Source organism: Festucalex cinctus, chromosome 21 (genome assembly GCF_051991245.1).
Source record: "Festucalex cinctus isolate MCC-2025b chromosome 21, RoL_Fcin_1.0, whole genome shotgun sequence".
Lineage (NCBI taxonomy): Eukaryota > Metazoa > Chordata > Actinopteri > Syngnathiformes > Syngnathidae > Festucalex > Festucalex cinctus.
In genome coordinates this window covers 3,629,354-3,644,145 of record NC_135431.1, presented here as the reverse complement: position 1 = coordinate 3,644,145, position 14,792 = coordinate 3,629,354, and the positions used below count along the sequence as shown (strand labels likewise).

Sequence of the window (14,792 nt, the reverse complement as noted above, 5' to 3'; positions counted from 1 at the left end):
GTCGGAGCATTCCCACGCTACTCACACTGAAGTCGGCATCCTCGGCCCTCAGGTGGTCGGCGATGTAGTGCACGCCTTCCAAGGCGTGGATGACGCTGGGCGAGAGCAGGAAATCCGGCGCGGGGACTTCCTCCTTGGCCCGACTCGCCGCCAACTGCCTGACGCTCTGCGGCGTCGTCATCGTCGTCTGCTGCTGCTGCGGCGACGGCGGGCGGAAGGAGAAATACGAGGTCAAGGTCCCCAGCTCCAAATCTTCCAACGTTCGGGCCTGGGCGTCTTTGCCCCAACTGGCCGAGGTGCTGACGCTCGCCCCGGAGACCATCCGGCCCTGGCGCCTTTCCATCAGCAGCCGGCGGCGCCTGGCGTTGGGCGCCGGCCTCCTCATGAACAGCCACCTGGGCACCAGGTCCAGGAAGACGGCGTGCACCCACCGCGGCATCTTGTGCGTGTTGGGCGAGCGGTGGTGCACGTTGAGCACGAAGACGGTGATGACGATGGAGAGCGTGACGAAGATCATGGTGAAGAGCAGGTACTCGCCGATGAGCGGGATGACCAGCGACGTGGACGGGATGATCTCGGTGATGAGCAGCAGGAAGACGGTGAGCGAGAGCAGCACGGAGATGCACAGCGTGATCTTCTCGCCGCAGTCGGACGGCAGGTAGAAGACCAGCACGGTCAGGCAGGAGATGAGCAGGCAGGGGATGATCAGGTTGATGGTGTAGAAGAGCGGCAGGCGGCGGATGATGAAGAAGTACGTGATGTCCGGGTAGATCTCGTGGCAGCAGTCGTACTTCTTGGTGTTGTAGGTGCCCACCGCGTTGACGATGGCCCACTCGCCGCTCTCCCAGTAGTTGTTGAGGTCCACCGAGTTTTCCAGGCGCTCCAGGTCGATCTTGGCCTTGTCGTAGGTCCACGAGCCGAACTTCATCTTGCAGTTCTGCTGGTCGAACGGGAAGAAGGTGACGTCGATGCTGCACGAGCTCTTGTAGATGGCCGGGGGGACCCAGCGCACCGCGCCCGTGTGGAACAGGTGCGCCTTGGTCATGTGCGTCACCGCAAACTCGCCGTCGGCGCTGCAGAGGAATGCGCAAAACGGCGTCGCGATGGTCAAAGAACAGGAAAAGGGAATTTCTGTCAAAGACTACTGCAGGTTATGATGCCCAATTTGGATAAGACGCATTTGTGGCTCCACATAGAATGAGTGGATGTAAAAAGTCTACACACCCTGCCCTGTCCGAATGCCATGGTTTTGTGAAATAAAAAAAAATAAAAAAATCGTCTCAAACCTTTTTAGAACAATATTGTGTACAATTCAGCTGAATTTTCAAAAACATGACCATAAGTCAAAATGAACAAGTGACATACTGAGTTTGCACAAGTGTGCACACCCTCTAATAAATGGGAGTCAGCACACACCTGCCACCATTTCAAGGCCATTTGATTACCCCAAGTAAATTTCAGCTGTTCTAGTAGGCTTTTCCTGTTTGTTTGTTTTTACTTTCTAGCAGAAGACTGAAGGTCTAACACTGGCTGCAATTTAGAACTGTTCATAATTCCCGTTCCACATGCATGAACATTATTTCCATTTCCATCATTTCATATGAATGAATAAAACATGTAATAATACAGTATAACTGCTAACAATTTTTACATACTTGATAAAAATAACACTAAAACAGTCTCCAGTGAGCTCCATGAGGACAGTTGAATGTCATTCATGATTGCTTTTAATTAAAATTGGTACATACATGAAGCAAGATATGTATCACTTCATTTGAGCATTTTGGATGCACTTCTTTGCTGAGCTCGTGTACCTAATGAACTGACCGCTAGTTGAGCTTTGTGGAGCTATGTCATGCAAGACCACTAGATGGCGCCACAGTCATGTCAGTTGTCTTCATGCATGGCCCAGCAACAATACATTTGAAAATAAATAAATTAATTAATTAATAAATTAATTAATTGTAATCATAGTCAAAGCGCTTCACAGTAGGGATAAGGACCAAACTACCGCAAAAAAAAAAAAAAAAAAAGGCATGATTGAAACCACTCGACTGTATATATTATTTTAGTTTAATGTACCGCAAACTGTGAACCCTTTCATATAATTTTACACTCATTTTACAGCACTACCTGTAAAAATATACCGCTTAGAGTTGATTTGATTTGAAAAATAAATGCAACCAAATTTACGATCTAAACATAAGCCTGCAAGATACGATCGACATTGTTTCTCAGTCTAGATTTTTCAATTCTTCAATTCCAATTTAGACATGGCTTTGACGACATTTCGCGTTTTTTCCCGTGACCTCCGTCGAGTTTGTGTACTCACTTATTATAGAGGACGATGTCGGGGACCCAGATGAGTTGTGACGGAACTCTGATGGATGTCACGTTGTCGTAATCCGATGGCTGCCAGCGAAGCTTGTAGTCATTCCACTCCTGGTGATGAAAGCAAATTTTTAAAAAAAACAAAAGCAAACAAAAAAACAAACAACATTTGTTCATGTTTGTAGCTGAATTTTATTTTGATCATACTGCTAAAGTAATAAAAAGATTCATTTCCTCCAACCTGTTTGAGCCACACGTTGGTCGTCATCATTTGGTTCTTCTCGTCCTAAAAGAGAAAGTGAACCCGCACGCCAAATTATTAACTCATTTGCTCCCAATAACGTATAAATACGTTTTTTTTTAATGTTCCAAGTGTCCCAAAGACGTATTTATACGTTTTTTTTGTTTTTTTGCGAGAGTATACAGAAGGCTTTGATGCAGCCTCTCAACTGCAAAGAATGGTTGCAGAAATGGTAGTTATTACACAAATGGCCAGCAGGTGGCAGCAGAGCAAAGGAGATCAACCAGGGCCATCTAGAAAAAAAGCTCAATTAATTACAATTTTAAATAGATTTGTGAAAACTGATTAAACTTAGCTCTCTTCTAATGCTAATTGCTGCAAAACGGAAATAGATAGAAACATACTTTTTTTTCCTGATGACTTTAATCTTTCCTTTGATAGGTTCCATGCTTTTATAGCAATAGAACACAATATTCTGTGGGCCTTGCAAAATGAGTCAAAATCCAGTAAAACAGCCGGGAGCGAACGGGATTGCGAAATGTGAAAATGGCTGCCAGTGAATGAGTTAAGTACGCCCAATGATAAATTCTGCCTTTACAAACAAATGTGACGATGAGAGGTGACCAAGGCTTTGTATAAAAAGATTGCGAAAGCGTAAGAAACGCTGAGACTCACCACGTCGATGAGCTGCGCGATGGACAGTCCGAACTTGACGATGACCACGTCGGAGATGTTGGGAACGGGTCGGGACCACTTGTTGTAGCCGGCGAACAGCCTCTTGAAGAGCTCGTCCTCGGCGTGCGAGTGCGTCTTGTCGTGACACGCCACTGCCGGCGCAGGAAAGGATACAATCACAACCACGCTGCTGCCACATGTCGTCATGGTGAAGCAGCATGTGGTTCGGTATCCAACGGCTACATTTGAAGTAAAAATAGTATGAAAAAAAAAAATGGCATATCCGTTTTCTATCTATCTGGCAGGCGGCTTTTGAAAGCTTGGCTGAATCGTCAAGCTAGCTCTTAGCATGGGGGCGAGAGGTTCTGGGTTCAATTTCCTGTTATGTGCTGAGGTTGGATCCCAAAGACACAAATAAGATTTGAACTCTACTCGCATCGAGAGTCGTGGAATAAACTTGACTCGACGAGAAAAAACCGAGAGTTGCACAGAGGAACAGAGGTAATAATCTGACGAAACATACATTTCTCAGACATCTTATATAGACAGTGAATCGATCTGATTGGTTGTGGCTAGACATGTGGGTAACAGGACTGACATGGAATTGTCTGATTGGCTGTTGACCAGTTAAAGAGATTAAAGATTCTTGACATCGCATAGCGTTTTACCAGTTGAAACCAGATGTTGTTACGTCAGTTCAAGACAGAAACTTGACATGACCCAAACATAACCCTTGCATGACCCGAGTCGTGACATTTCCTTGGGAAACACGCAAGCTGTAGAACGTGTACCAGGATGGCCGAGTGGTTAAGGCGTTGGACTTAAGATCCAATGGACATGAGTCCACGTGGGTTCGAACCCCACTCCTGGTATTAACTTATGCATAACTTATGTTTAAAAGTCAGCTAGCTAATGCTAACATTTAAACACTGAGCACGAGCGCTCGCATTGACACTCTCATTGTTAGGTTATACGTGTCATCTGGGGTTATTAGGAGAAGTAAGATCTCCAAAAAGCAAAGTCAAAAACACAAACCTGTACCAGGATGGCCGAGTGGTTAAGGCGTTGGACTTAAGATCCAATGGACATGAGTCCACGTGGGTTCGAACCCCACTCCTGGTATTAACTTATGCATAACTTATGTTTAAAAGTGTTGCTAACATTTAAACACCGATTACATGATCGACATCAAGCATCCAAACCTTAAGTGTTAGGTAATTGTAAAAATTGTTGACGCTCAGCAGAGTGACGGAAACCGGGCACAACCTGTAAATGTTTGATTAGAATAAGTGAGATGTCCAAAAAGCAAAGACAAAATCCAGACCAGGATGGCCGAGTGGTTAAGGCGTTGGACTTAAGATCCAATGGACGTAAGTCCTCGTGGGTTCGAGCCCCACTCCTGGTATTGACGTTACGCAGAACTTGACGAGGCTTGATAATGTACATGATTGACACCTAGTGTCAGGTAGTTGCAAAAATTATTGACACTCACATCATGAGGGGAACCGGGCAAAACCTCTAAATGCTTTTGATGCTTATTAGAAGAAGCGGAATCTCCAAAAGTCAAAGGCAAACCCAAGAACCCAGACCAGGATGGCCGAGTGGTTAAGGCGTTGGACTTAAGATCCAATGGACGTGAGTCCTCGTGGGTTCGAACCCCACTCCTGGTATTCAAGTTTAGCTTCGCGTCGCGTAGCTTTTGGTTAAACATCAGCTCGCTATCCAACTAACATTTCGCATCATTGACAACCAGCATTCGTAAGGTCGGTAGTTATTAAAACCCTGCTCAGCATGGCGTGAAAATCCGGCAAATACAGATCAGGAGAAGTCAAATCCATAAACCGTGCACCAGGATGGCCGAGTGGTTAAGGCGTTGGACTTAAGATCCAATGGACAAGAGTCCTCGTGGGTTCGAACCCCACTCCTGGTATTCACACACTTTGAAGAACTTACCCTTCGCAAGACATTTTTTTTTTTCATTTCTTTTCAACATTGTATCTGTTACACAAATGAAGATACTATAAGACAGATCTCACGATTCCGGTCGTCGAGGTCCGGATTCCTGCAGGTTTGAGATGTTTCCGCCTACCAACGCAACGCATACAAAAGATCCCAACGTGAAACACCGGCAGCGCTCGCTTGAATGCAAACACAAGACCAGTCACAAATTTGGAAAAGGCGCCAACAAATTGCGGTTGAGCAGTCAAGGCCACGCACGCTACGACCCGACCCGACCATGGATGAGTGGCCAGATGTGGAAGAGCGGGTAGGGGGGGTCTGGCAGGGGCTAGGGGGGTCTTCATAGTTAACCTGCCACGTGCATGCAAATGTATGATTTATTGCCCATGCTAATCGCCTTGCTGGAGGGCTTTTGCTGGGTCGGCGTGCAGGTGCACTGCCAAACAAGACAGGATGAGCTATGATGGGAATTCATAAGCGACACACGCACGCGCGTGCACGCACACTTGTTTTTATTCACCCTGAGAGACACACGTAGTGCACTCGAGATGTGTCTTACGAGAAAGGATGAGGTAGTACATGACTAACTTAAGATGAAGGATATACACTCAACGTTCAGAGGTTTTTTTTTGTTTTTTATTTTTTATTCTAGCGCCCCCCCCACCATCATCTCCGAAGTGGACCCCAGCCAGACGTGTTGGCAGGCGCAACAATGGAGCAGTTTGCGAAGCGCACTCAGCAGCTTCTCAAGCCAGAGCCTTCAAATTATGAACGTTGGATTGCAAAAAAAAAAAAAAAAGCTTTTCAGGAGACAGTCAAAAGCACCATTCCAAAAAAAAAAAAAAAAAAAGATGAGTATGACAAAGTGCACATTTTGACTGCAGAAGGGGAATTAAAAGACAAGTTTTGACTTCATTAGCCATTAATGACTACATGCATAAATAAAACAAAAACAGAAAAACGTGGAAAAAATATTTTAAAAAAAACTAAACACAAAAAGCTTATTTGAAAAAACAGAAAAAAATATATTCTGCAAAAAAAAAAGAAAAATATATATATATTTTGAATATATATTTTGAAAAACAGAAAAAAATATATATTTTGAATATATATTTTGAAAAACAGAAAAAAATATATATTTTGAAAAACAGGAAAAAAAAGTACATTTTGGAAAAACAGGAAAATTTTGATGAAACAGAAACCCCCCAGAAAAATACAGCATTAGTTTCTGTTTTTCGTAATATATAATATTTTAACCTCTAAATTTCCAAGTAGCTTGTTGCAGACCTTCCCACATATCTTCCAACTGCCTTCAACTATATACAAAAATCAGGAAAACAGAAAATAATTCCATAAAACAAAAACAAAAACAAAAAAAAAAGGAAAATGGAAACAACAAAAAATACTCAAAATAAAGCGGCAAAAAATTACGAATGCAATACAACTTCCGTAGAAAAATGACAAGAAGGACACATTCGCTGTTTATACGCACATAATCTGTTGAAGTGTGAGTTAGTTGCGTAAACTTCTACTTCAAATCTCGCAAATCCAAAGCGAGCCGCCATCTACAGGGACATTTTGGTTATTTACAAAACCGGACCCTCTTTCACACCTACCTGTTTAAAAAAAACTTAGCGGACAAATAGATACGTCTGTGCTTGTAAAGTGTGGTATTCGTTTTTCCTAGTGCTGTGCGGTCATAATAAGCTATTAATGCGGTGCATGCCCAAGCCCTTCAAAATAAAATCATTGAAAAGATTTTTGTCAGTGTCCTCTAAAATACAATACCGTAGTTCTACTGTTTTGGTCTTAAATTCCCGTATATTTTGTCCTGTTTTCCTTGCGGGGAGTGGAGAAGCCGACAGCTTGTTTCGTGCATGCACAATGAGAACTCGAGTGTTTCTGTACGTGTGGCTTACGTGCGGTAAACAGTCATTTTTCAGTTCAAGTTCATCGCCGAAAAAGTTTTTCTAAAATAAAATATGGACCTAGGTGAAACTGATTATACATTTTTTTGCGACAAATTAATTTTTATGAAACTAATAGCACAGATGAATTATTATTTTTATTTTATTTTACCAGATAAAAGTACAGTAGGGGTGTGAATTGCCTAGTACCTGACGATTCGATTCGTATCACGATTCACAGGTCACGATTCGATTCGATACCGATTAATCCCGATACGAATTTATAAGTCGATTGTTGCGATTTTTTTTCATTCAAATTTAGAAAATACTAATCAGTAAGCTTGTAGAGTGTAAGATTTATATGAAAATGTATTATTTATTTATCTGAAATTTCAGTCTTAAAGAGGTTGTAATCTGTTTCATGTTTGAACAGCATTAAAATAAAATATTATGGCTTAATGTTCCGTTCATATAACATTCTTCCATGCTCAAGGTGCGAATCCTAACCCGAAGTCAGACGTTTTGTTGAATATTTTTCCATTAAAAATGGAAGTTTAAAAATCGATTCACACACACACACACAAAAAAAAAAAGGCAATGATGATAAGACGTTGAATCGGTAAGAATACCGAATGAACAATTCTGAGCTCTTTAAGAAAAAAAAAAAAAAAAAAAAAATCGATTTTTTTTTAATTGAATCGATTCGAGAATCGCGCGATGTAGTATCGCGATATATCGCCGAATCGATTTTTTTTAACACCCCTACAGTATACAGTTCTAGCTGATTTTTGATCATTGTTGAATTTAACAAACATGACAAAAAAATAATCCCCCATGATGAAGATGACGATGCGTTCACGTACCTGCCTGACAGAAGAGCAGCGAGCAGATCCAATTGGCGGTCCTGGCCACGCACCAGCGCTTAATTCGCTCCATGCGGACACCGGGACGAGGGAAGTTGCTGTCAAAGTGTTATCTCGGGGCGCAAAGCGCATCATCTTCGCTGCCGCAAGACATTTCGCGCAACTTTTTGCTCTCGCTTGCAAACAAGAGTCAGCCGGTCCAGCTTCCGCGTCCGGCACAACAAATCATCATCCACGCTCGCTTATTAAACGTGCTCCAAAACTCTGCTGGAAAAGATTAAAAAAAAAATGTTTTTCACTCATTAGTGAGACTTGAATGGACCGCCTGCACTTTTGGAGGAACACACGCGACTACATTCCAACTCGGATTGAACGTCTGCTGCCTTCTGAGACACGCCTCCTCTCTATCACTCTCTCGCTCTCTCTCTCACTTGCACACAAGGCAGCGAGTGCGTGCTTGTGCTTGGAAAGAAATGCATGTTTTTTTTTTCCATTCTCTTTTTTCCACATTTATTTTTGTATTTACTTTTATTTTTTAATCTTTTTTATTTATATTTACTTTTATTTATTTATTTATGTACAATATATTTTTAGGTTATTTTCATTTCCATTTTTTATTAATTATATTAAATAAAATTTTTGAATTGTAATTTTTATATCCCTTTTTATTTTCACTTTTAGCATTTTTTTTTAAAAAAGGATCATTGCGCAGTTTGTCACTTTTTTTTTTTTACTCACGACTGCCACCTCTGGCCCAAAGTGTAACTGCGGCATCCGTGTTAGGATCGTTCATTGTGCGCATGCAAGTACGTGCACGATCTTAAAATGACAGCCACAGTTAATAAAACGAAGACATGACTTCAAATGAGGGAAGAAAAGGGTTAGAGCTCTTTGTACTCATCTGGGCATTGGTAGAAAAAAGCTTTAACATTACCTTTTTAAACGGCACAGTGCACCTTTAAATTTGGCAGTTTTATTCTTACTTCCACTTTTATTGACGCTGGCAGGGAGCCATTTGGGGGGGGGCCACGTGGAAAAGAATACAAAATATTATGAGATTAAACATCAACCTCGAGTTTCACACACTGCGATGACGACGAGGCACTCTAAAGTGGCAATGCCAGCACAAAGTTCAAATCAAGCAGACTGGTGGTCACGTGGGAGTTTTTCATTTAGCACCTCCATCCTTTCTCTATGTGACATGGGCGCACTCGCAGCTGACAACGAGGCACTCGAAAGCATCCGTGCCAGTGGAATATCAGAATTGAAGATTTTCGGGATGCAAGCTGGAAAAAAAACAAAACAGTTTCACATTCTACACATTCTCCAAACATGCTTAGCGTAATTACGAAACACATTTCTTGAATTGACTTTCATATTTGCTCGGTACGGACAAACCAAAATAATCCTTCACTGTATCCAAAAGGGAAGTCAAGCGAAAGGTGGTGTGGTTCCTGATGGACTCTTAAATGACAACGTTTGTCCCGGCGTCGGTCGCAAGCATGCAAAGCAGATGGCCAATCTTCACCTTCCTCTGGAGAAGACGAACTGCGTCATTACGTCTGAAGGCCGACTCATAAACACCTCAACTACTTAGAACGCTCCCTCCCATATGTGCCCTCTCTTAATTGCTGTAGGAACGTTATGGATGGAAAATATTGCACAGGCCTGCCATTATGTCCTTCAGTTCTTCATAATCGTGTCGCATCCTGACGCGATAGAAAGCCAGGCCTCGCTCCGAGATTTGTCGGTTCTTAAACGTGGATTTTGATGGCGTCTCCCAGCTGCTTGCTGAAGGCGGAGTGAAGGGCGTGCGTCGAGCTCTCCAGTCGGCCGGCGATGTCCGACGCCGCCCGCAGCATGTCGTCAAAGGCCGCAGACTCCTCTCGGATTCTGTCCGGGGAACGACGGGCGGAGAAGAGTTAGAAGGAAATGATGGATCGCTGACACCTAATAACAACACGATCGCTCAACATTCCAAAGTCAGTCAAAGGCCAAAATGTACATCTTGGTCGGTTTACTTTTCTCAGTCCTAACACTTGTCATTAGGGGTAGACCGATAATCGGCCGGACCGATTATCGGTCTGCCGATATTTGGCATTTTGACAAATATCGGCATCGGCCATGTTTTTAAAGCTGGTGTCTCACTGAGCAGTAAATACTTGCGAACGTAGCGAATTTGGGGGTTTTCATCAGGAATTGTAAGATGTTCACAGACAGTTTTTACTTGTTGTAAACACATTTGGAACATATTCAGACCATTTTTCACTGCAAAGATCTTTTGAAACGTTTTACGAGCCCGAATAAAACCCCCCAAATGAGCTACATTCGCATGCGTTTGTCACTCAGTGAGATGCAGGGAACTTTTCATTTACGGATCTATTTAAATTTCCACTTTATAAAATAAATAGGAACTTCCCACATGTTTTAATTAAAAAATAAATAAATAAATCAAGAAATTATGTTGAAATTTTATTTAAAAAAATTCATAAAAATAATAAATATTTACAGTAGAAATCTTTAGGGATCGATTTACTTTGCTTTTTAAATTTTTATTGATATATTTTTAATTTAGCCTAATACATGCTAACGACCCTAGAAGCTCCCTGCAATTGTTATATTTTTTTAAACAAATGGGTCAATATAGTTTTTATTTTTTTTTTCTATTTTACTGCAAATGAATATCGGCATGAAATATCGGTTATCGGCCTCCTTGACGACTAATAATGCGTATCGGTATCGGCCTTGATGAAACCATATCGGTCTATCTCTACTTGTCATTCCCGACATACTGCACTATCTGAGGTAGGGGATCTTAGGATCCTGGTCAGGCAATTTCCCGTTTTGTTTTCACATTTTATCTTCACTTGACAGGGACTTGAAACAGATTTTCCATCCTTACTTCTGCATCCCCGCGAGCGTGTCCAGGACGTCCCCTTGAAGCTGCTTCTCCAGGTCTTCCTCGGCCTTCTCCACCACCTCCCGGCAGCTCTCGTGCTCCTCGTGGACGCCGGCCAGGTTGGCCCGGATCACGTCCTGGTAGCTCTGCTCCCCGAGCTCGGCCCCGACGTACTGCGCCAGGTTCTCAATCACCGCCTCGTTGGCGTGCTGGATGGCCTGCAGGTAGGCCAGCTCCTCCTCGCGAGCCTTCAGAACGCGGGCCGAAACGCCGCGGGTGCTGAAGCGGACCGAGCACGTTTCCTCTGGGGCGGGAGGAGGCGGGGGCGGGGTCGCTTCTTCTCGCCTTGGCCGGCTCGTCGGCGGGGGGTTGCGACGGCGTGTCGGCCGCCGTTACGGAGGGGTACATGTCAGAGCCCGAGCCGTAATCGCCATCGCCGCTTTGGCTTCGGGCTGGGGTTGCCATGGAAACCAAGGCCAGCAGAACGCCCATCCACCAAGGCCACATGGCAACCTGCAATGAAGACGATATTAGCGATTGGGAATAACTTGGATGAGTCTTACATGTTTCATTGTTTAGAAAACGCTTTTGAAAAAAATGATGAATTTTTGGAAATAATTCTGTATGAAATGATAAAAAACACTTTCAGTATGTGCTGCCACAACATCACTTTTTTTTTTTCTGTGTGTGCTAAATTAGCAGCTGTTTCTACGGTTTTATAATTACCAGAACACCTATGCTAATTTCTCCTAGCCTATGCATGGCGTTTCACATTATATGTTAGCATTAAGCTAGCCTTGGTTGAACATTCTGGTGCTTAAAAACACTACGTTTAGTTCTCATTTGTTTTATGGGTCAGTTTTACGTCAAATGTAACTGCGAGTGACAAATAAACAGCCTGACGCAAGCACGGTTTGTCTCGCTTCTTTGCGTTTCCTCGAAGTGATGTGACATGATGGGATTTTGTTTTCATTATCTTGACAGCAAGAGAGTGAAAACAGGCACAGAGATACTTCAAATTTCTATTTATTTATTTATTTATTTATTTATTTATTTATTTTTAACTTTTTTCATTCCAGGTTAGGCACTTGCGAACAGATTCTCATCTGCAACGTCGACCTAAGTGCGAACAACAGTCAACGAAAACATGATTTTTCTGACTTCTCCTTTGTAAGATTCCCCACAATAGACAATCATTAAATTAATAATCAAGTCGAAGGCAAAAAGAAAAAAAAAGAAAAGTATTGGCAGTCGTTGGCGGCTCAATCAAAAAAGAATTTTGGAACCCCTGGCCTACGGGGTACATTGAGTGACATAAAACGGTCTTTAGACGACAAAGTCTCCATGTTTTTTATGCGCTCCTTTTGCCGCTTGCGTTCTGGCAAAACCATTCAAGTCGTCAACGGAGCAGACGCCGAGCGGTGTCACGTAAGGCTCGTAAAAAAAAAGCTGGACGGCGGTCGCTCGTGTTGCTTTTGGAGAACGAGCTCGGGCTCGGTTCACGTTTCCAAGTAGTCGACGATTACAACAGACGGCGGGGTCGGGGACGCTTTCGCCAACCGCCGCCGCCGCTGCCACGTGTCCGCGCTGGACATCTGGAAGTGTGTGAAAACAAGAAGCGGGCCTCTGAAGAGCGTCATATTTTCCACTCTACTAAGGCACAGTTGGAACCTTCCCAGCTGCGAGGTTTTTTTTGACCGCGTCACTCATTTGTTTTTGATCGGCATATCCTGGAATGTCCAAAATCGCCACATTGAAAGAGTTTCTTCACTGACGTGTCATTCGCTGCACAAATTGCATGTTAACATTCTTTTGTTTATGTCATGCAATTTTTCATTTAAATATTATATTTTGATATCACTTTATTTGATTTGAAATATACTTTAGGTTTTTTTTTATTGTTAAAGGTATACTTTACTTATCTAGCCATTTTTGGCAGTCAAACATTAATATTTTGCCTATAATAAATTTGATATTTTCATTATTTTTCATGTACAATTAGTATGTTTAAAAACACATTTTGCAACTTGCTGTTGACTGAAAATGACATCACAAGGGCTCAGGTAACCAATAACAGCTCAGCTTATGAATGTCACATGACCGAACCTAGAAAACAGGTGAGCTGTGATTGGTTACCTCGTGATGTCATTTTCAGTCGACAGCAAGTTGTAAAATGTGTTTTTAAAGGTGCTAATTGCACGTGAAAGAAAAATAATGAAAGTATCAAATTAATTACAGACCAAATATTAACTGTTTTGTTGCTATAATAATATAATAAATAAGTGAAGTATCCCTTTAATTTAGCCAGCTTCCAGCTTGAAAAGGATGACGTCATCTGGATGATTTGATCAAACGCATTATAATTTTGTTCAGATTATTTATTTTTATTTGAAGGTATTTTTAACACATTCACTGCCAGCCCAGCAAAAATGCATTATTTTCCGTCTTTTTCCGTCAATGGCAGTCAATGAGTTAAGATGAGATGTAACTAATATTGACGGATTTTTAAGCAAAAATTGCCTTAAAAAAAGAAAAAGGGAAAAAAGGATGCTGCAATATAATCACAAAATATATTGGCACATTGTGTTTAAAACATTCACTGCCAGCCCAGCAAAAATGCATTATTTGACGTCTTTTTTCGTCAATGGCAGTCAATGAGTTAAAGTGCAATATTTAATTTGTATTTTTCGTTTATTTCACGGGTTTATCAGCACTTCTTGGATAGGATGGCGTTATCTCGGATTCAAGCACCAATTTCAACCACTAGCTTAATGCTAACATGAGGCTAACGGAAATTAGCATAGCTGTTTCATAATGCTAACCCTTCAAACAACTCATTTGACACAAACAATACTCACAGGCACATGTTCAGTCTACGGTTTGGGAATAACAATTATTACTGGAGATTTGTTGGGGATCTTTTCTGCCTTGCTATTACACTGTCTGTCTAAATAGAGCTCATTACTACCCGTTAAGTTGTGGCACAAGATGGTACTACATGGAAATATACGGTTAAAAAAATCTCTTACATCTTTAGTTCACTCATGTAAGGAAAAAAAAAACTTACCAAACTCTTTTTTTTTTCCCGTTCTTGTTTTTTGCTTTCAATATATTCCAGCCGTGGCAAAAGATGAAAGAGGTCGACGACAAAAGGTTTTCCGTCAGTTTTGGGGGGGGGGGGGAAGCGATGCGGCCTCACGCGCTCACAATTAGCATATGACTGGAGAGTGAGCTGCCGTGCGCTGCCGGATGAGCGATGGCGGGACGGTGGGACGGAGGAGGGCAGTGGGAGTGAAGGATTTCTTACTTTGCTGTCAGCTGAAAGAGGAAAGGAAAGGGAAGGGGGGAGACTAATCGAATTCACATGTGTCTACTGGGGGAAAATGTCTTTTTATGACCAGGGGGCCTATTCACGTCCCACTATACAAAAAGAAGTCAAAGTAGTTATGTTGTTAGTTATTAGTTACATTGCTAGTTAATTATGCTCTATATGAGTTCGGTAACTTGTTTGTTAAAGGGATACTTCCCTTATTTAGCCCATTATAGCAATAAAAAGTTAATATTTTGTCTGTAATTAATTTGATACGTTCATTATTTTTCACATATAATTAGTACCTTTGAAAAACACATTTTGCAACTTGCTGTCGACTGAAAATGACATCACGAGGTAACCAATCACAGCTCACCTGTTTTCTAGGTTTGGTCATGTGACATTCATAAGCTGAGCTGTTATTGGTTACCTGAGCCCTTGTGATGTCATTTTCAGTCGACAGCAAGTTGCAAAATGTGTTTTTAAAGGTACTAATTGTACGTGAAAAATAATGAAAGTGTCAAATTAATTCCAGATAAAATATTAACTTTTTATTGCTATAATGGGGGTAAATAAGGGAAGTATCCCTTTAACAAACAAGTTACCT

The 14,792-nt window shown here is 41.9% G+C and overlaps 1 protein-coding gene and 5 non-coding genes across 10 annotated transcripts in view; 5 read left to right on the top strand and 1 right to left on the bottom strand.

Annotated features, from left to right (window-relative positions):
• The window catches only part of chrna2b (cholinergic receptor, nicotinic, alpha 2b (neuronal)), a 38,733-nt gene that overhangs the window by 716 nt on the left and 23,225 nt on the right, over positions 1-14,792 (bottom strand). For 2 of the 5 annotated variants that reach the window (XM_077511101.1, XM_077511100.1), the window contains exons 4-7: positions 3,248-3,399; positions 2,573-2,617; positions 2,333-2,442; positions 26-1,073 (exon numbers count right to left, since the gene is read on the bottom strand). In XM_077511101.1, coding sequence (XP_077367227.1) covers positions 26-1,073; positions 2,333-2,442; positions 2,573-2,602 — 1,188 coding nt within the window. In that variant the 5' untranslated portion in view covers positions 2,603-2,617; positions 3,248-3,399. Of the gene's footprint in view, positions 1-25; positions 1,074-2,332; positions 2,443-2,572; positions 2,618-3,247; positions 3,400-3,683; positions 4,181-5,283; positions 5,474-7,976; positions 8,241-9,155; positions 9,250-14,792 lie in introns of those variants that run through there. The other 3 variants (XM_077511099.1, XM_077511102.1, XM_077511098.1) reach the window with 3 other exon arrangements.
• trnal-uaa (transfer RNA leucine (anticodon UAA)) lies at positions 4,037-4,119 on the top strand. Its single transcript has one exon. It is a non-coding gene; the product is annotated as a tRNA-Leu (tRNA).
• Positions 4,287-4,369, top strand: trnal-uaa (transfer RNA leucine (anticodon UAA)). Its single transcript has one exon. It is a non-coding gene; the product is annotated as a tRNA-Leu (tRNA).
• Positions 4,570-4,652, top strand: trnal-uaa (transfer RNA leucine (anticodon UAA)). Its single transcript has one exon. It is a non-coding gene; the product is annotated as a tRNA-Leu (tRNA).
• trnal-uaa (transfer RNA leucine (anticodon UAA)) lies at positions 4,835-4,917 on the top strand. The gene has a single exon. It is a non-coding gene; the product is annotated as a tRNA-Leu (tRNA).
• trnal-uaa (transfer RNA leucine (anticodon UAA)) lies at positions 5,095-5,177 on the top strand. The gene has a single exon. It is a non-coding gene; the product is annotated as a tRNA-Leu (tRNA).